The sequence below is a fragment of the Nerophis lumbriciformis genome, linkage group LG30, assembly GCF_033978685.3.
Source record: "Nerophis lumbriciformis linkage group LG30, RoL_Nlum_v2.1, whole genome shotgun sequence".
Taxonomy (NCBI): Eukaryota; Metazoa; Chordata; class Actinopteri; order Syngnathiformes; family Syngnathidae; genus Nerophis; species Nerophis lumbriciformis.
This window is the reverse complement of record NC_084577.2, coordinates 24,748,625-24,770,839: the sequence shown is the minus strand read 5'-3', so window position 1 is coordinate 24,770,839 and position 22,215 is coordinate 24,748,625. Positions and strand designations below refer to the sequence as shown.

The 22,215-nt window shown below is 41.0% G+C and overlaps 1 protein-coding gene across 1 annotated transcript in view; it reads left to right on the top strand.

Moving 5' to 3' along the window:
• Nucleotides 1–1,970: 1,970 nt before the first annotated feature.
• vps53 (VPS53 subunit of GARP complex) overlaps nt 1,971–22,215 on the top strand; it is a 143,568-nt gene continuing 123,323 nt past the window's right edge. The window contains exons 1-4 of the mRNA XM_061925839.1: nt 1,971–2,104; nt 2,284–2,364; nt 11,533–11,582; nt 11,665–11,731. Of these exons, the coding sequence (XP_061781823.1) occupies nt 2,018–2,104; nt 2,284–2,364; nt 11,533–11,582; nt 11,665–11,731 (285 nt within the window). The 5' untranslated portion in view covers nt 1,971–2,017. The remainder of the gene's footprint in view (nt 2,105–2,283; nt 2,365–11,532; nt 11,583–11,664; nt 11,732–22,215) is intronic.

Here is a 22,215-nt window from a genome sequence, read left to right as displayed (position 1 = left end):
ATGTTCAAAGTGCAATATTTGATGTGAAGTAATTAAAGCCTTATATGGGTAAATAATTCATAACATCATTGCGTTTGGTTCATTATTATTTTTTGAGCAATGACAGTTAAAAAGTAAAAAAATTATAAAGGTCTCTGGTATCCAAAAAGACCCCACTCATAAAAGTGTTAAAAATAAGTAATATATCAATTATGGTATTTTTACTCTTAATGCTTAAATATCAAGATTTATTCATCAACTATAAGTTTTATTTGTATATATTTTTTTAATGTTTTCTTATGTTTTATGCCCTTTTTTGTCAAAGAAAACCTTGTTTTTATGGCAAAACCACAAAATATGCAAAAGTTCCCCCCAGAAAATGTTCAAAGTGGATTATTTGATGTGAAGTAAATAAAGCCTTAAATGGATAAATAATTCGTAACATCATTGCTATTGGTTCATTATTGTTTTTTGAGCAATGACAGTTAAAAAGAAAAAAAATGTCTAAAGGTCTCCGGTATCCAAAAAGTCCCCACTCATAAAAGTGTTAAAAATAAGTAAAATATCAAGTATGGTATTTTTACTCTTAATTAACGCTTAAATATCTAGATTTATCCATCAATTATAAGTTTTATTTGTATTTTTTTATGTTTTCTTATGTTTTATGCCCTTTTTTGTCAAAGAAAACCTTGTTTTTATGGCAAAACCTCAAAATATGCAAAAGTCCCCCCCAGAAAATGTTCAAAGTGGAATATTTGATGTGAAGTAATTAAAGCCTTAAATGGGTAAATAATTCATAACATCATTGCTTTTGGTTCATTATTGTTTTTTGAGCAATGACAGTTAAAAAGAAAAAAAATGTTTAAAGGTCTCTGGTGTCCAAAAAAGACCCCACTCATAAAAGTGTTAAAAAATAAGTAAAATATCAATTATTGTATTTTTACTCTTAACGCTTAAATATCTAGATTTATCCATCCATTATACGTTTTATTTGTATTTTTTTGTGTGTTTTCTTATGTTTAAAGCCCTTTTTTGTCAAAGAAAACCTTGTTTTTATTGCAAAACCACAAAATATGCAAAATTCCCCCCCAGAAAATGTTCAAAGTGGAATATTTGATGTGAAGTAATTAAAGCCTTAAATGGGTAAATAATTCATAACATCATTGCGTTTGGTTCATTATTATTTTTTGAGCAATGACGGTTAAAAAGTAAAAAATGTCTAAAGGTCTCCGGTATCCAAAAAGACCCCACTCATAAAAGTGTTAAAAATAAGTAAAATATCAATTATGGTATTTTTACTCTTAACGCTTAAATATCTAGATTTATTCATCAATTATAAGTTTTATTTATATTTTTTTAATGTTTTCTTATGTTTTATGCCCTTTTTTTTGTCAAAGAAAACCTTGTTTTTATGGCAAAACCACAAAATATGCAAAAGTCCCCCCCAGAAAATGTTCAAAGTGCAATATTTGATGTGAAGTAATTAAAGCCTTATATGGGTAAATAATTCATAACATCATTGCGTTTGGTTCATTATTATTTTTTGAGCAATGACAGTTAAAAAGTAAAACATTTCTAAAGGTCTCTGGTATCCAAAAAAGACCCCACTCATGAAAGTGTTAAAAATAAGTAAAATATAAATTATGGTATTTTTACTCTTAATGCTTAAATATCTAGATGTATCCATCTATTATAAGTTTTATTTTTTTATTTTTTTTTAAATGTCTTATGTTTTATGCCCTTTTTTGTCAAAGAAAACCTTGTTTTTATGGCAAAACCACAACATATGTAAAAGTCCCCCCCAGAAAATGTTCAAAGTGGAATATTTGATGTGAAGCAATTAAAGCCTTAAATGGGTAAATAATTCATAACATTATTGCGTTTGGTTCATTATTATTTTTTGAGCGTAGCGTGGTGACGGGTCTGCCTGTTTTTCTCATAGTTTTGAACGCACCACCAGCCGCGTCATCGGATATCCCAGAATCCTTTACACCAGGAAGTGGCCGCAGCCTCTCAGGCGTTCTCGGATGTTTTGAAAATGATGGAGGAAGACGAATTAGAATTTGCCGAAGATTTGGAGGCCATTCTGCATCTCACACCAGAAGTGCAACTGGCCATTGAACAGGTATTTTATTTACGCGTCGAACCGTGTGTGTGTCAGCTGTGTGCTACCGGCAGCTAGTTGCACAACATTACGTCTGCTGTTCATGTTCCAAACTACCGTCTGCTGCCTGTGAATATTATATATTGTATTATTATATACACATTTATTAATAACTAAACACGTCATCGTGTGTTTGCCAGGTGTTTCCGAGTCAAGATCCCCTTGACAAAGCAGACTTCAATGCAGTGGAGTACATCAACACCTTGTTTCCCACCGAGCAGGTGAGAGGACCTCACAATAACATTGATTGATTGATTGAAACTTGTATTAGTAGATTGCACAGTACAGTACATATTCCGTACAATTGACCACTAAATGGTAACACCCCAATAAGTTTTTCAATTTGTTTAAGTCGGGGTCCACGTTAATCAATTCATAATTCATGCATACTTGCCAACCTTGAGACCTCCGATTTCGGGAGGGGGGTGTGGTCGGGGGTGGGGCGGGGGGCGTGGTTAAGATATATATATATATATATATATAAGAAATACTTGACTTTCAGTGAATTCTAGCTATATATATTTTATTATATATATATATATATATATATAAATATAATAAAATAAATACTTGAATTTCAGTGTTCATTTATTTACACATATACACACACATAACACTCCTCTACTCATTGTTGAGTTAAGGGTTGAATTGTCCATCCTTGTTCTATTCTCTGTCACTATTTCAGAACACACACATTATACAAATATACATTATAAAATCAATAAGAAAACGGGAGCTCTAATTTGGGAGTCTGAATTAGGATCAGAAGTTCCTATATAAACATTGCGTACTCACGTCGCCATTTTGTATTGATTACTGCAGCTGTGCACTGGATTCATTCACAAATACAAACTACAACTCACAAACACTTTAGAGTTAGGCTCTACCATCAGAATGTGTACTTAAACTTATAAAGATCACATGGATATTATTCAGTGAGTTGATTCACCAAAACTAACCTGTTATACAGGAGGAAAAAGCACACAAGACGTTTCAATTGTTCACAGACTGGTCGCGCTCATCAGAATGACAAGACACTTCCGGTCTGCAGGTGATAGCATTCAATTGGGAAGAAATGCCCTACTGCCCCCTACTGACCAATGTGAATACTGATAAATGTGTAATGACAGCTCCAAAAACGAATTCAAACCACAAAATAAACTAAATAAATCAACACAAAAATGTGACACATTATGGCGTGGCCTCCAGCTCTGCCTGAAAATGTGTCTCCCGGAAAATCCGGGAGGGTTGGCAAGTATGAATTCATGGTATAAATATATACTATCAGCATAATACAGTCATCACACAAGTTAATCATCAGAGTATATACATTGAATTATTTACAATCCGGGGGGTGGGGTGAGGAGGGTTTGGTTGATATCAGCACTTCAGTCATCAACAATTGCATCATCAGAGAAATAGACATTGAAACAGTGTAGGTCTGACTTGGTAGGATATGTACAGCGAGCAGAGCAGTGACATGCGGTGAGGTTGATGGCTGGTGAGGCACTGACTTCATCACAGTCAGATTTACAAACATATGAACCCTAAAGAGTATCTTATTCACCATTTGATTGGCAGCAGTTAACGGGTTATGTTTAAAAGCTCATACCAGCATTCTTCCCTGCTTGGCACTCAGCATCAAGGGTTGGAATTGGGGGTTAAATCACCAAAAATGATTCCCGGGCGCGGCGCCGCTGCTGCCCACTGCTCCCCTCACCTCCCAGGGGGTGATCAAGGGGATGGGTCAAATGCAGAGGACACATTTCATTACACCTAGTGTGTGTGTGACAATCATTGGTACTTTAACTTAACTTTAACTTTACACATACAAACTGTAGCACACAAAAAAGCACATATAATAAAAAAAACTTTATTATGGTCTTACCTTTACTTATAAATGAAGTCCATGCGCCGCTGTTGTGCTGGATTAATGCACCCCCTGACGGGAGTGTTATATCAACTAAAGCCCTCACTTAAACTTTCCACGTGCAAGATTGAATCTATTTAAAAAAGTGTAACCGAGGGTTTATAAATGTCGCCTATACTGTATGAAACTATAAAATAACAAACACGGAGGCTCCAGTTTACACGAGGACCACTTTATTTACCTTCTTTCAAAAACCTCCGCAACGTGACATCACTTCCGCTCTTAGCGCCTTCAAAATAAGAGCTCAAGGCATATACTGTATAACAGCGCATAACAGGAACTTAACATCACAAAGAGGAAAGCCCATGAAAATAGGTTACAAAGGTTATTTAATAAGAAGCCAAAAAGTGCAAAAACAATAATGTTCGTGTTGGAGGAGTTGTGAATTAGGTACACCTGCAGTCTGCAGGTGTACCTAATGTTGTGGCCCTGCAGTCATTCACAACTCCTCCAACACGAACATTATTGTTTTTGCACTTTTTGGCTTCTTATGAAATAACTTTTTTAAAATAGATTCAATCTTGCACGTGGAAAGTTTAAGTATGGGCTTTAGTTGATATAACACTCCCGTCAGGGGGTGCATTCTACGGCAGGGGTGCAGGAGGCGGGATTACTGCAAGCCTCAGCCAGTGCGTCTTTTGCAGCCGTTTTATGATCGCTCAGCACAAGAAATACGTTACACACATACAGTTGTTGACAAAATACACTGTACATTATATACCTCAGCTAACTAAACTATGGAAATGTATAATATAGTTCATATAGCAATACGGTCTCACTGCACAGCAGGCCAGCAGTTAGCCGAGTCCGCAATCCATGGTGAGGCACAACGCAGTGACGTGCCTCAACTGGCTGCTGTTCACCGCACCGTCTCTTCTCAGTATTTGAACGACAAATGCGAAAATTCAGCGATTTTGAATAAAAATAATCTAAAACTGGTGAAGTTAAATGGAAAATAACTTTATAGTATAATCACTGGATACATTTAACAATTTAATTAATTTTTTTTTTCTTTTTACATTTTTTTTCTTTCCATGATGGCACGTGAGGCCCCGCCTCACCTGCCTCCAGTGACTGCACGTCACTGATACAGTCATCACACAAGTTAATCATCAGAGTATATACATTGAATTATTTACAATCCGGGGGGTGGGGTGAGGAGGGTTTGGATGATATCAGCACTTCAGTCATCAACAATTGCATCATCAGAGAAATGGACATTGAAACAGTGTAGGTCTGACTTGGTAGGATATGTACAGCAAGCAGAGAATATGGTGAGTTCAGAAAACATAAGAACAAGTATATACATTTAGGGCTGCAGCTAACGATTAATTTGATTATCGATTAATCTGTCGATTACTACTTCGATTAATAATCGGATGAAAGAGACAAGCTACATTTCTATCCTTTCCAGTATTTTATTGAAAAAAACAGCATACTGGCGCCATGTTCTTTGAACTTGCCAAATAAAACAAGGAAAATGTTACAAAAATGCACACTTTTAATTTGACACCCCTGCTATAGATAATAAAAAATTAAATCTTGATAAATCTATGGATAAAAAGCAGAGCCTGACGACGCATGCGCGTTTATCATAACTCTCTCTCTCTCTCTGTCTCTGCCACTCCCTCACCAATGCTGCTGTGCACCTTCACAATTTGTTTTTAACCTTCTTAACCCTGAACGTACATTGAAAATACACGCAACCCTAACTCAAAATGCCGGACATTGTTTCACTGGACATGTCCTCTTTTGCTAGCATGCTAGCAGCTAACGGGCTACGATAGACTGACCATACGTCCTCTTTTCACCGCACATGTCCTCTTTTGCGGGGCTGTCAGGTCGGAGTTTCTTAAATGCCTCAAATGTCCGGCATTTTGAGTATTGTTTACACAACGTGCAGTACACTACTTAATAGGTCCATGTGGAAACTCGTTTTGGTACACATTTTTATTTAAAAAAAAACAGTTTTTCTAACGTATTCAATTTTAGACACTTTCTCTTCTTAGTTATTATTTCTCCGGCTGTAGAAAAGACCCGCTCACAGGGCACAGAGGAGGCGTCAGTGCGACACAGTTCGCGTATCGGTCACGTGACCAAAACAGCTCATGATCGGTCACGTGACTTTCTAAAAGCGGTACGCGCACCGACTCAGGGTTTTGCTCTATAAGCTCGACGCATGCGCCGATGCATCGGTGTTGCCGGACCCATCACTAGAACAAACCTCGCAGTAAACTGCAACCCCAACGCAACAAATTAGATTACCACAGTAACTAGTATATCATGCAAAAGCACAGATTCCAACCATAGAAATACTTTGTATAGTTCAAGATAGGTATGTCCCGATCCGATATTTGGATCGGATCGGCCGCCGATATTTGCCAAAAAATGCGTATCGGCAAGGCATGGGAAAATGCCGATCCAGATCCAGTTTTAAAAAAAACTCCGGTCCGTGTTTTCCAACGCACAGATTGAAATAATACGTTCGACTTTTCTGCTGCTCCCCTTTTCCGTTCCGCATTTTCCAGCACACCTTCAACACATCCACAGATTCTCACGCAGTTGCTTGTAGCTGCTGGCATTACACGACAGGCTCTTCCCACTCTTTCCTGTGTCTCCCTCTCACAGACAGCAAGCGCAACTTCTTACACACGTCACACGTCACATACGTATACGTCCTCTCCCAGCAGAGAGGTGGCAGCATGGCTAACGTTAGCTGTGATGCTAGCGCAGCCGCTAAGGTGCGCGCCTGCTCAAACATCCTCTGCGCACGGCAAATCTATGCCACGCACAAAATCAAATAAAAAAATAAGCGCGTAACAATTTTCGACACACGGACACGACAGAGAAAACAGTTTTCGTCATCATTGTTCAAATATTGTAACGTCTGTCGAGACGCTTATCTCCATTCGGTGCCACACGTCCACACCATCAAAATGGCGAGGCAAACATTTCCACATCAACACCGTATGAAAAAATTAGTGATTTTTTTTAGTTGTGATTTCCTTCTCTGCATGAAAGTTTAAAAGTAGCATATATTAATGCAGTATGAAGAAGAATGTTTTAATGTAGACATGCAAGCATTGAAAGAACATTTTGAAAATCAAGACTACATTTCCTGCAAATGGGTGCATTTCTACCCTATATTTTAACTTTAGATTTATTCTCATATCAAACTCTTTTGGCTGTCTTTTTGACACTTACATCCGGCGCCCCCCTCCACACCCTGGATTATAAATAATGTAAATAATTCAATGTGATTATCTTGTGTGATGACTGTATTATGATGATAGTATATATCTGATAGTATATATCTGTATCATGAATCAATTTAAGTGGACCCCGACTTAAACAAGTTGAAAAACTTATTGGGGTGTTATAGTGGTCAATTGTACGGAATATGTACTTCACTGTGCAATCTACTAATAAAAGTCTCAATCAATCAATCAAAACACAGAATCATCATACTGCTGTGATTATATGCATCAAGTGTTCATTCAAGGCTAAGGCAAAATATCGAGATATATATCGTGTATCGCAATATGGCCTTAAAATATCGCAATATTAAAAAAAGGCCATATCGCCCAGCCCTAGTTCAATGATGCCATTTCTGTTTGTCATGTATAATTTTGTCTATTTTGTGTTTATCCTTGAATAAACAGGTCAGTTTCTTGTTACCAACCATTGTGTATTATTCAAACTCCCCTAATTCAGCTGGCTAGTTGTTATCAAGAGTACTAAAACCCTTTTCAACATGATTCTGACAACTAAGTAGGCTAAATAACTTTAAACTTTAATACATGCTCGGATAGGCCAGTATCGGTATCGGTCAGTATCGGTATCGGATCGGAAGTGCAAAAACAATATCGGTATCGGATCGGAAGTGCAAAAACCTGGATCGGGACATCCCTAGTTCAAGACGTACGGTAATTTGAAAACATCACTGCACATCATAATGGCAGCTAGAGTTTCGATCTTAAAAATCAGAAAAAAATTATTTTGGGAATGTTCGGCGGGCCAGATTGAAAAGCTTAGCGGGCCGCATGTGGCCCCCGGGCCTTAATTTGCCCAGTTGTGTTATATGATGTCTTTGGCTCTATTTATCCATTTTTGTTTTGTTGGATCATAAAAGAAACACCCATGTTCTGCAGGTGGCCCGCTTGACCTAATACAGTGTGAAACATGTATATTAAATAACGAGATTCAAATTTATAGTACAATTTAGTGTAATTAAATTAGCATGTACAGTGTTTCCCACAGGACAGGCATCTATTTGCGGCGATGACCAAGAAAAACGCGGAGTTGGAATATAATTACAACATTTTATGTACATATTTATATACAGATTTGAACAATTAGTGATTCACTGAAATATATTTATTAATTGTGGTTCTTACAAAAAATATATCTTATAAAATATAAAAGCTAAAATGTCTCTTAAAGCTTTGCCCCTTTAATTAGTGAATACTAAATAATTTAACTTTAGCCTACTACTACAACCATATTATTTACCAGCAACATGAAGTGAAACAGAGGCAGAGGTGTCCTGCCACAGTCAGTCAACCTCCTCCTCCTCCTCCTGCTGCTGAACAGGTCGCACCTGTGGTCCGGACTGTAGGCCTACCTCCTCTCCAAGTCGAGCCCTTTTCGGCCGTTGAAAATATTTTTCTATACTCATCTGTGTGAAGGAGTGAACATCCAACATTAGAATTTATTACTAACGAGCAGAAGCGCTCTATGTACAGTGCCGTCTAACCTTAAGCGGCAGCAGCTCAACACATGCAGGGTTCAACGTTAAGCTTTTTTTCTACTTGCCTGACTTCTCAAATCTACTTGCCCCAATATTTTTACTTGTCCTGCCTAGGTTTTTTTCTGGTTGTGTAGTGCTCATGGCTTATATCTTACTAAAATTCTTCCCGTTGAGTATTTACAACACTACACAGTAATTATTATAATTATTATTATTATCTATAATTACATTTAAATGGCATTGCATACATGTAAAATTAAATGCTATTTCACATTATTTGACCAGTAGCAGTTACACTCATCTGAACAGGTCAGCCACCTGTTTAAATCCCGATCACAGTTGAAATCTTGAAATGAAGGGCCTTTAATGGCCAAAACATTAACCTGGACAACATTTTAACAGCTGGTTGGCTCAGATTTTATTCTTTTCATTGCATTCACATGCTGCAGTGGACAGTGGACAATTTAGCTTCAGTCCATGTGTGTTTATTGACAACATGGTTACAACCTGGACACGTTAGCTCGTCGGTGAAACGCTCGGTGAAATCGCGGATTAACGTTAAATATATGACGAGCCGCGAGCGATGCAGCTATAACCTATCTACCTATAACACCTGTAAAAATGAAGCAATGCTACCACGCTAGCAAGCGTTAGCTAGCCGGCTATGAGCCACCAAGCTGCTAACTATCGCCAAAAGGCACCATTTAAGTTTTTTTCCCCATGGCATCCTGGATCAAGGCTTTCAGCAGCTTTTGGACGTTTGAGGTAGAAACGTAGGAAGCGCCATCATTATGAAAAGTAGCCGGCGAGTATTTTGATCCCGTCCGTCCATCCGTCCCTCTTCTTCTTCTTCTTCTTCTGGCCCACCAGGTGAATTAAGTGTTATTGGCGGAGTTACAATGCATAGTAGGCTACCGCCACCTACTGCACCGGAGGTGTAACTACAAGCAACATTCACAGACAGTCCCATTGCTTTTATGAGCGGTCGAGCGAGTCAAAAGCCGAAAAATCCATTTGTGGCGGACGTAATTCTTTCGTGGCGGGCCGCCACAAATAAATGAATGTGTGGGAAACACTGATGTACAAACGAGCGGTTCTTGTATGCCACTGGCCATGGGTTCTAATTGGTCACTTAAAAAAGAGTCTTGTGAACGTCACGTCTCCAACACACATACAAAATCAACTTGAATGAGAGAATATTGAATACAAATATTAAAACATATTTTAGTAACCAACCAAGACAGACACTTTTATAGTGTTTTTTGTTGTTACGTCCAACAAAAAACTTGTGAAAGTTCAAGTTGAAGGTGATCCTGACCTGGCTGTAGGTGTTCTACATGTCCACAAGGGGGCTCTGTTACACAAAAACGTTGTACTAGACCAGGGGTCGGCAACCTTTACCAGTCAAAGAGCCATTTTAACCAGTTTCACAAATTATAGAAAACAATGGGAGCTGCAAAAATTTTTGAAATTTTAAATGAAATAACACTGCATACAAAGTTTTTTTTTTTGCTTTGTGCTATGTATAAACCAGGGGTCTCAGACACGCTGCCTACACCTTTATATGGAATTTTTAAGCTGGTGCGGCACGCGGGTTTTAAATGAATAGCACTTGTCAGCGTCATGCGTGCCGAGAGGGTACAGTATATAGCACCCACTACAACCAGTGTTCCTGATCAGCCACATGTTGTATGGGGCTTCCACTTACTCACATGGGTGACAGCAAGGCATACTTACTCAACAACCACACAGGTTACACTGACGGTGGCGGTATAAAAAAAACTTTAACACTCTTACTAATAATGCGCCACACTGTGAACCCACACCAAACAAGAATGACAAACACATTTCGGGAGAACATCTGCACCGTAACACAACATAAACACAACAGGACAAATACCCAGAATCCCATGCAGCCCTAACTCTTCCGGGATACATTATACACCCCCGCTACCAAACCCCGCCCACCTCAACCGTCGCACAGAGAGAGAGGGGTGGGGGGGGGGTGTTGATGTGTGAGGGAGCAGGCTTGGGGTAGGGGCGGGGTTTGGTGGTAGCAGGGGTGTATAATGTATCCCGGAAGAGTTAGGGCTGCATGGGATTCTGGGTGTTTGTTCTGTTGTGTTTATGTTGTGTTAAGGTGCAGATGTTCTCCCGAAATGTGTTTGTCATTCTTGTTTGGTTTTGGTTCAAAGTGTGGCGCATTATTAGTAAGACTGTTAAAGTTGTTTTATATGGTCACCGTCAGTGTAACCTGTGTGGCTGTTGACCAAGTATGCTTTGCTGTCACGTACGTGTGCAAGCAGAAAATGTATATTATATAACAAGTATTAGGCTGGCACGCTGTTAATACAGATTGTAGAGGGCGCCAAATGTTGTACCATCATAGCACGCCCTTATTATAGCTGTAAGGGTGATAATCGGTGAATATTGATCCCGGGAGTTTTCTGCAAGAGGCACTGAAATCCGGAAGTCTCACGGGAAAATTGGGGGGTTCAGCAAGTAAGCTGCTGAGCCGCATCAGAGTGATCAAAGAGGCGCATGCGGCTCCGGAGCCGCGGGTTGCCGACCCCTGTACTAGAAAGCAGGCTTGCTCCAAATCATGTCTGCATTCATCTTCATCCAGAAATATGACATGCTAATCACGTTAAAAAACATTGTTAAACCCTTGCTTCCTGTTTTCCTGGCTCTTTTTGTTCCCCCAACCAGTCCCTGGCTAATATCGACGAGGTGGTCAACAAGATTCGTCTGAAGATAAGGTCAGGTGCATGTCTGATTCAAAAAGTTGTTTCCATTTTCACACACTCAGTCTAAATGTCACTTTGCCTTCTGTGTTGGCAGGCGTCTCGATGACAACATCAGGACGGTGGTGAGAGGCCAGACCAATGTGGGCCAGGATGGCAGGCAGGTGAGTTCGCGCCTGAGGAATAATGGACTTCAATTATTGAAAAGTTAATTAGGGCTGCAACGATTGGTCGACATAATCAATATCGGGACAATGTGTTATTGTCGACAAGCCACTTAGTACAACTTTAATGTGCTTTTACCTTCTTGTACCGCTAACAGGAGAGTACATCTTAGCCTCTACTGCAAATTAATTTGCTCGGGGTCTAACGATTGATCGCAATATCGATAGATCATTCTTAAATGTCACACAGAGTACAGGTCAAAAGTTTGGACACACCTTCTCCTCATTTAATGCGTTTTCTTTATTTTCATGACTATTTACATTGTGGATTGTCACTGAAGGCATCAAAACTATGAATGAACACATGTGGAGTTATGTACTTAACAAAAAAAGGTGAAATAACCGAAAATATGTTTTATATTCTAGTTTCTTCAAAATAGCCACTCTTGGCATTCTCTCAATGAGCTAGCGAGCACACCTGCGAAGTGAAAACCATTTCAGGTGACTACCTCTTGAAGCGTTGTGAAATTAGTTATTTATAGAGATGTCCGATAATGGCTTTTTTGCCGATATTCCGATATTGTCTTAATTACCGATTCCGATATCAACCGATACCGATATATACAGTCGTGGAATTAACACATTATTATGCCTAATTTGGTTGTGTTGCCCTGCTGGATGCATTAAACAATGTAACAAGCTTTTCCAAAATAAATCAACTCAAGTTATGGAAAAAAAATGCCAACATGGCACTGCCATATTTATTATTGAAGTCACAAAGTGCATTATTTTTTTTAACATGTCTCAAAACAGCAGCTTGGAATTTGGGACATGCTCTCCCCGAGAGAGCATGAGGAGGTTGAGGTGGGGTGAGGTGTATGTTGTAGGTTCCTGGAAGAGTTAGTGCTGCAAGGGGTTCTGGGTATTTGTTCTGTTGTGTTTATGTTGTGTTACGGTGCGGATGGTCTCCCGAAATGTGTTTGTCATTCTTGTTTGGTGTGGGTTCAAAGTGTGGCGCATATTTGTAACAGTGTTAAAGTTGTTTATACGGCCACCCTCAGTGTGACCTGTATGGCTGTTGACCAAGTATGATTTGCATTCACTTGTGTGTGTGAAAAGCCATAGATATTATGTGATATTTAATCTTATTTAGATTTCAGTTTTGCAGTGCATTGCACGTTATGTAGAGCACAAGGAAATGTTTTAAATTTAGAAAAAAATCATAATATGACCCCTTTAATGCACCTTATAATCCGGTGCGTCTTTTGTACAAGGAAATGTTTTAAATTTAGAAAAAAATCATAATATGACCCCTTTAATGCGCCTTATAATCCGGTGCGTCTTTTGTATGAAAAAAAGACCTGAATAGACCGTATAAACAACTTTGTTGTTTATACGGCCACCCTCAGGGTGACCTGTATGGCTGTTGACCAAGTATGCATTGCATTCCCTTGTGAGTGTGAAAAGCTGACTGGGCCGGCACGCAATGGCAGTGCCTTTGAGGTTTATTGGCGTTCTGCACTTCTCCCTACGTCCGTGTACACAGCGGCGTTTTAAAAAGTCATAAATTGTACTTTTTGAAACCGATACCGATAATTTCCGATATTACATTTTAAAGCATTTATCGGCCGATAACATCGGCAGTCCGATATCACCGGACATCTCTAGTTATTTACACAGAAATATTTAGTAAATGTTTATTTACATACCTCAATTTTTGAAGTGTGTCTGTAACACGGCAGTAAAACGGCTGATCAAACAAAACGCAAGTCATCGTCATGGATCCACTGACTCGATAACTCCACGGTGACGTTTTGGTGAATTTACCGAAGAATTTGTGAGACTGAAACAATACAAAAAGAATGCCGTTGTAAGTTAATAATACTAACACAAACACTCGTAAACGTGTTAGCATATTAGCTAATGCTACCGACGCTAGCTTGAGTACATTACGATAGCACGTAACGATATATATGAACAGGCATCACACATGGGGCGGTTTATTAAGTAAGAATTGTTTTATTTATATCGTAAAACCTACAAATGTTGCTTGGAGTGATGAAGATGGTTGTCCTCACCTGGACCCTCACCTGACCTTTGAGGCTCAAATAAAACAACTGTGCAAGACCTCCTTCTACCACTTCAGGAACATTGCTAAACTCCGCCCCTCACTCACTCTCTCTGATGCCGAGAGGCTCGTCCACGCCTTTGTCTCCTCCAGGCTAGACTACTGTAACGCACTTCTTGTCAGGATCCCCAGCAAGAACATCCAGAAGTTGCAATCCATACAGAATAGTGCTGCTAGGATCCTGATGAGAGTGCGGAAATACGACCATATCACACCAGTTCTCAAATCCCTTCACTGGCTTCCTGTTCCACTCAGGATTGAATACAAAGTCTCCCTACTAACCCACCAGTGCCTCCATGGAAATGCCCCCCTTTACCTCAAAGAACTAGTCACCCCCAAATCCTCCACACGACACCTCTGCTACAGACAGACAAACCTCTGAGGACAAAGCTACGAACAATGGGAGACCGGGCTTTCTGCTCCGCCGCTCCAAGTCTGTGGAACGCTCTCCCTGACCACCTGAGGGCACCACAGACTGTGGATGCTTTTAAAAAAAGGCTTAAAAACCCTTCTTTTTAAAAAAACTTTTTTTTAAAGATATATGCATACTAGTTCTAGCTATTAGGCTGTTCTAGTTTTTTTTGTTTGTTTGTTTTTTTACCTCCAAAAACATGCACTTGGGGATAAGTTAATTGGCAACACTAAATTGGCCCTAGTGTGTGAATGTGAGTGTGAATGTTTTCTGTCTATCTGTGTTGGCGACTTGTCCAGGGTGTACCCCGCCTTCCGCTCGATTGTAGCTGAGATAGGCCCCAGCGACCCCAAAAGGGACAAGCAGTAGGAAATGGATGGATGGATGGATCTTTTTATTTATATTTTTAATACACTGTGCACTGTGAGGTTGTTTGCTCAATGTAAAGTGCTTTTGACAAATAAAAATCTATTATTATTATTGTTATTAAGAATCCTTTCGAGCAGAAATGTTATGGACAGTTATACTTTACTGTTCATGGCATGAAAACAGGAAGTACGTCTAAAAGATGGCGCCATAGCAAAAACAATAACACACCATTTCATTGTCTCTGCTTGTTTTTATTAAAAATGACAATTATTTAACACAAAACATGGCCGCGAGGGAAGAAAAATCCACGAGTTAGTCGCACCCTTTTAGAAGCCGCAGGGTTCAAAGCGTAGGAAAAAAAGTAGCGGCTTACAGTCTGGAATTCACGGTATTTTTCTCCTTGTCCTTAACAATATATACTGTAGGTAAGATACAATCACTTATATCGTGATGCAGTTTTCTGCCATATCGCCCAGCCCTACATTGGCATGATCATTTATTTCGGTGTTTCGTTTTTCAGCCTCGGTTTCCTTGTTTTCGGCCCAAAATTCTCCTTTCAGCGCATCCTTAATTTATGTTAACCACGTATTAATGTCGTCGGTGGTGTCACTCCGCTGACTTCCGTGCAGCCAGCGTGAGTTCTGTCCCCCTCCTCGGTAATGGTGTGAATTAGAGATGCGCGGTTTGCGGGCACAACCGCGGAGTCCGCGGATTATCCGCGGATCGGGCGGATGAAATTAAAAAAAATTAGATTTTATCCGCGGGTCGGGTCGGGTCGGGCGGTTGAAATAAAAAAAAATTAGATTTTAAATAGATTCAGGCGGGTGGCAGTTAAACCAATTCGGAAATATATATACATAGTTAAATGTTGTTACCCACATACGAAAAACGAGCAGGCACCTGCAGCATATGCCACAACAGAAGAAAAAAAAAAAAAGAGATGGACACTTTTACGGAGCGGAGAAGGGACCGAGGGACCGAGGCCCCTTCCCCCGAGAGGGCCCCACCGGGAGCCGTAGCTGAGGCGATCCGCGAGAAGGGCCCGACGCACGTCCAGGGTCACCACCGCGGCCACCGCACCGACACCCCGCCTCGTCCGCCTTCGCCGCGGCCGGCGTCACGCGCAGCAGGTAAGCAGCTTACCTGCCCGCCACCCCCGTGGCCGGGGGCTCGTAACAGGGGTCACTCCGCGCGCTCCGCCCGCGCAGCTTACCTGCCCGCCACACCTGTTGCCGGGGGCGCGTAACAGGGGTCACTCCGCGCGCAGTGCGCTCACGAAAGGGGTGGGGCTCACCCTGGTTGATATAGACAGCAGGACGGTGGCCATGGAAGTCGGAACCCGCTAAGGAGTGTGTAACAACCCACCTGCCGAATCAACTAGCCCTGAAAATGGATGGCGCTGGAGCGTCGGGCCCATACCCGACCGTCGCCGACAGCGAGACGCGCTTGGAGGTGCGCTCAGCGCGGCTCCCATATGATTGCGCACTGGTGTGCGTCTGGGTCGTGACAGCGTGGCACGCGAATGTCTGTGCTGCATTGGATCAGTCTCCTTTCTTTAACAGGCAAAAGCTTTATAACCTCACTAATGCCTTGCATCGTCTATATTAGATATATAACAACGGGCGGGTGCGGGCGGGTGCGGTTCTGATCAAATGTTAGAACGGGTGGATGGCGGATGGTTGACGACTTTCTGATGCGGTTGCGGATGAAATAATTGCCTATCCGCGCATCTCTAGTGTGAATGCTTATCTGTCTCTCTATACGTGCCCCACCCACCCCGTCCGTTGGAATAGGCTGCAGATCTCCACAACCATGAGCAGGATAGGATACGCGGTGTTTGTTGTTGTTGTCAGGACAATTCATTTCACAAAATGATGAAACAGCGACGCTGCAGCGATCCATCTCCTGAGGTTCCAAGGCAGCCATTGGATTTCTCACTTGCTCTTTCATCTGTCCACACCGCGATCCACGGAAAAAGGACACGATGACTCAGATTCATGCTCATTGCTCAAAGTGTCACTCTTTACTAAAAACATGTCTGCTTGTGTAAATGTCTCCCAGCAAAAGCCCAGACTTTCTTGTAAGCGCATGATTGGAAAGAGCAGCCCCTGCAGATTAAATTCAACCCTTTTCCCAGTCGAGGGCTGTGGTTTACAGGGAACATGACACCTAATGGTTGAGCAACAGAGGTTCTGAGGAATAAACTCGATTTGCTGTGCAGTGTTCTGGGTGTCTGGCCCCGTGGCACTGTCCTCCCCAGTTTGCTACCGTCCGAAAGCGGAAACACTTCAGCACAAGCCCAGACAAATAACATTATCAGGTTGCACACACACAATAACTCCAGTTTGTTTTTCCAAGGCCACAAAGCAATTCCAGCATTTCCAGAGGGAAAATCTTTTCTGCAGACGGAAAGCAGGAGGGGGGGTGTTCCTTTCAGCAGTCGGAATAGAATTAAACCGACAGGATCAGCGATGTCCACCGCACTTATTTGCCAAGCTAAACGTGATCATTGGTTGACACTGAAGAGAGTCAAACCTAAGTAATACAGGCAGGTAAAGGTACGGATGGGTACCAAACTAAATTCCGTTGAGTACAAAAAGTACTGTATTTTCCGGTAATAGGGCGCACCGGATTATAAGGCACACTGCAGATGAGCGGGTATAGTCAGGTCTATTTTCATACAAAAGGCGCACCGGCTCATTAAACGCGTTTTTAGCAGTTTCCCTCTAGTGGCATACTTGCCAACCCTCCCGGATTTTCCGGGAGACTCCCGAAATTCAGCGCCTCTCCCGAAAACCTCCCGGGACAAATTTTCTCCCGAAAATCTCCCGAAATTCAGGCGGAGCTGGAGGCCACGCCCCCTCCAGCTCCATGCGGACCTGAGTGACGTGTTGACAGCCTGTTCACACGTCCGCTTTCTCACAATATAAACAGCTAATGATCGAGGGCGAGTTCTTGGTTTCTTATGTGGGTTTATTGTTAGGCAGTTTCATTAACGTCCTCCCAGCGTGGCAACAACACACAACAACAGCAGTCAAGTTTCCGTCTACCTAAAGCAGTTCGTCTGCCGTAAACAGCAATGTTGTGACACTTTTAAACAGGACAATACTGCCATCTACTGTACATGCATATGTGACCCACCCATAATGTGTCACATTTTTGTGTTGATTTATTTATTTTATTTTGTGGTTTGAATTCGTTTTTGGAGCTGTCATTACACATTTATCAGTATTCACATTGGTCAGTAGGGGGCAGTAGGGCGTTTCTTCCCAATTGAATGCTATCACCTGCAGACCGGAAGTGTCTTGTCATTCTGATGAGCGCGAACAGTCTGTGAACAATTGAAACGTCCTGTGTGCTTTTTCCTCCTGTATAACAGGTTAGTTTTGGTGAATCAACTCACTGAATAATATCCATGTGATCTTTGTAAGTTTAAGTACACATTCTGATTGTGGAGCCTAACTCTAAAGTGTTTGTGAGTTGTAGTTTGTATTTGTGAATGAATCCAGTGCACAGCTGCAGTAATCAATACAAAAAGGCGACGTGAGTGCGCAATGTTTATATAGGAACTTCTGATCCTAATTCAGACTCCCAAATTAGAGCTCCCGTTTTCTTATTGATTTTATAATGTATATTTGTATAATGTGTGTGTTCTGAAATAGTGACAGAGAATAGAACAAGGATGGACAATTCAACCCTTAACTCAACAATGAGTAGATGAGTGTTATGTGTGTATATATGTGTAAATAAATGATCACTGAAATTCAGGTATTTCTTTTATTTATTTATATGTGTATATGTGTATATATATATATATATATATATATATATATATATATATATATATATATATATATATATGTAATAAAATAAATATATATGTAATAAAATAAATATATATAGCTAGAATTCACTGAAAGTCAAGTATTTCTTATATATATATCTTAACCACGCCCCACCCCCGACCACGCCCCCCACCTCCCACCCCCCACCTCCCGAAATCGGAGGTCTCAAGGTTGGCAAGTATGCTCTAGTGGTGGGTTCTCCTGACGCCGACAGATCTTCTTGAGCCCGGTAGACAGGTTGACTCAAGTCTTTTATTGACATACACCAGTATGGTTTTGCTTTCCCGCAATATATATTTCGGACTTTTCAGTCCGGCGTGTCTCTGCTTCTGGCTCCAACTCCAACTCTCTTGTCTCAGCCCGGCTGCTGCTAATAAAGGCGACAGGTGATTAGATAACCAGCCCCAGCTGGGCAATCCGCTCACCTGTCGCTGGCTTCGAGGCCGGCCATACACACCCCATTCCTGCAGGAGACCACGCCCTCCTCCACAGGGTATATTATTACTGTTTTTTTTCTAAACGTAAAACACTTCCTTGTGGTCTGCATAACATGTGAAGGTGGTTCTTCGGTCAAAATGTTGCATAGATTATGTTTTCCACATCATCTTCAAGCCGCTTTCTGACAGTCTCTTCAGGATGCGACGTTTTGTGGGCGGTCTTATTTACGTGCCTCACCTTCGACAGTGTCTTCTCCCCGTCATCTTTGTTGTAGCGGTGTAGCGTGCAAGGACGGGAGTGGAAGAAGTGTCAAAAGATGGCACTAACTGTTTTAATGACTTTCAGACTTTACTTAAATCCATATTGGAAGAGCATCTCCTCATCCGTGGTTCACTAGTGCAACAACGAGGCCGGAAATGTGTCCCGTGAAAAACCGTCCGAACGGAACGCTCTAATAACTAAAGTTCCTTGGGTGAATAATGTAAACTCACTACACCGGTATGTTTTAGCGCTTTCATGGCGAGTTTACTGACAGATATAAGTAAGAACTTTACACTACTTTATATTAGAAATGGCAACAACGGAGGATGAATGTCCCATAACACGAAGATAGAGAAAAAGAAGAAGCTTATCAACTACGGTGTCGACACGAACAACAAATGCGGACGCGCGCAAATTGTCAGGACTTATGCAGATCCCAAATACAGATCAGAAGGTAAGAAAAGTTGATTTTGCATAATATTGTGAAACAAACCGCCAGATAATACGTCTTACCTTATACACACACCATAATAATTCTCCTATGTTGACGCGCAGTACAATCCATCAAGCGGTGTGGCTTCATAGCTTACCAAAGTCGTACTAAAACATTTTGATACATTTTTGAGCGCCGTGTGTAATGGTCTATATTTTCAGTGGAATATATACAATTTTGGTGTTGTTTACTTGAGTCATATTGCAGTCTACACGTATCTCTTATGTGTGACTGCCATCTACTGGTCACACCTATCATTTCACCATGTACCAAATAAAACAGCTTCGAGGTTCCCACCAAGTGTTTGAGCCAGTGATGTCATGTGCAACATTGGTAGCGTTTGATTGTGTTTTTGTTTTAGATTGTATTAATAAACAAATGCACATTTATTAACACATGAACACACACAAAAGCACAAGAGATTGGTACTGTGGAGCACTAGTATCGATTCCCAGGTGCAGAGAATTGGTACCCTATCGGTTTAAATCAGCCCCCATCCCTAGTCGAGGGTAAATTACGGACAAATCAACGCTGTGGGGTAGGGATGTCCCGATCCAGGTTTTTGCACTTCCGATCCGATACCGATATTGTTTTTGTATTTCCGATACCGATACTGACCGATACTGGCCTATCCGAGCATGTATTAAAGTTTAAAGTTATTTAGCCTACTTAGTTGTCAGAATCATGTTGAAAAGGGTTTTAGTACTCTTGATAACAACTAGCCAGCTGAATTAGGGGAGTTTGAATAATACACAATGGTTGGTAACAAGAAACTGACCTGTTTATTCAAGGATAAACACAAAATAGACAAAATTATACATGACAAACAAAAATGGCATCATTGAACTAGGGCTGGGCGATATGGCCTTTTTTTAATATTGCGATATTTTAAGGCCATATTGCGATACACAATATATATCTCGATATTTTGCCTTAGCCTTGAATGAACACTTGATGCATATAATCACAGCAGTATGATGATTCTATGTGTTTTGATTGATTGATTGAGACTTTTATTAGTAGGTTGCACAGTGAAGTACATATTCCGTACAATTGACCACTAAATGGTAACACCCCAATAAGTTTTTCAACTTGTTTAAGTCGGGGTCCACTTAAATTGATTCATGATACAGATATATACTATCAGATATATACTATCATCATAATACAGTCATCACACAAGATAATCACATTGAATTATTTACATTTATAATCCAGGGTGTGGAGGGGGGCGCCGGATGTAAGTGTCAAAAAGACAGCCAAAAGAGTTTGATATGAGAATACATCTAAAGTTAAAATATAGGGTAGAAATGCACCCATTTGCAGGAAATGTAGTCTTGATTTTCAACATTTTCTTTCAAGGCTTGCATGTCTACATTAAAACATTTTTCTTCATACTGCATTAATATATGCTACTTTTAAACTTTCATGCAGAGAAGGAAATCACAACTAAAAAAAATCACTAATTTTTTCATACGGTGTTGATGTCGAAATTTTTGCCTCTGCATTTCGATGGTGTGGACGTGTGGCACCGAATGGAGATAAGCGTCTCGACAGACGTCACAATATTTGAACAATGATGACGAAAACTGTTTTCTCTGTCGTGTCCGTGTGTCGAAAATTGTTATGCGCTTATTTTTTTATTTGATTTTGTGCGCGGCATAGATTTGCCGTGCGCCGAGGACGCTTGAGCAGGCGCGCACCTTAGCGGCTGCGCTAGCTTCACAGCTAACGTTAGCCATGCCGCTACCTCGCTCTCTGCTGGGAGAGGACGTATACGTATGTGACGTATGTCGTGACAGTATGTGACGTGTGTAAGAAGGTGCGCTCGCTGTCTGTGAGAGGGAGACACAGGAAAGAGTGAGAAGAGCCTGTCGTGTAATGCCAGCAGCTAAAAGCAACTGCGTGAGAATTGTGGATGTGTTGAAGGTGTGCTGGAAAATGCGGAACGGAAATTACGGAGCAGCAGAAAAGTGGAATGTATTATTTAAATAGGTGCGTTGGAAAACACGGACCAGAGTTTTTTTTTAAACTGGATCTGGATCGGCATTTTCCCATGCCTTGCCGATACGCAATTTTTGGCAAATATCGGCAGCCGATCCGATCCAAATATCGGATCGGGACATCCCTACTGTGGGGTGTTGCGACATCTCTGGCAAGGACCACCCGGTAACACTCCAAAGGCCTTTTCAACTGGGCCCACCATAGATTACCTCGTGGCTGACCTTCCCGCGTTTCAACACCATTTGTCACAGTTTTCAGAGGGGAGGATTATGGCACCAAATATGTGTGATTGAGTGAGGAACTAGGACAATTGGCATATGGGCCTTCCTCCTGAAGGTTGAGGTAGTGTGACGGAGAGTGGAGTCACCAGGGTTATAAGTGTGTAATTAGCTCATACATTATCTGATATCTACGGTGTTTTAATGAACCTGCTATTGTTGTTATTGTTAATGCTCTCCTTGGCTGTGCGTGCGTGTTCGAGATGCGTGTGTTTTTTTTCCCACCAGTCTGCTCTTTTGGTTAGAATGTGGTTGA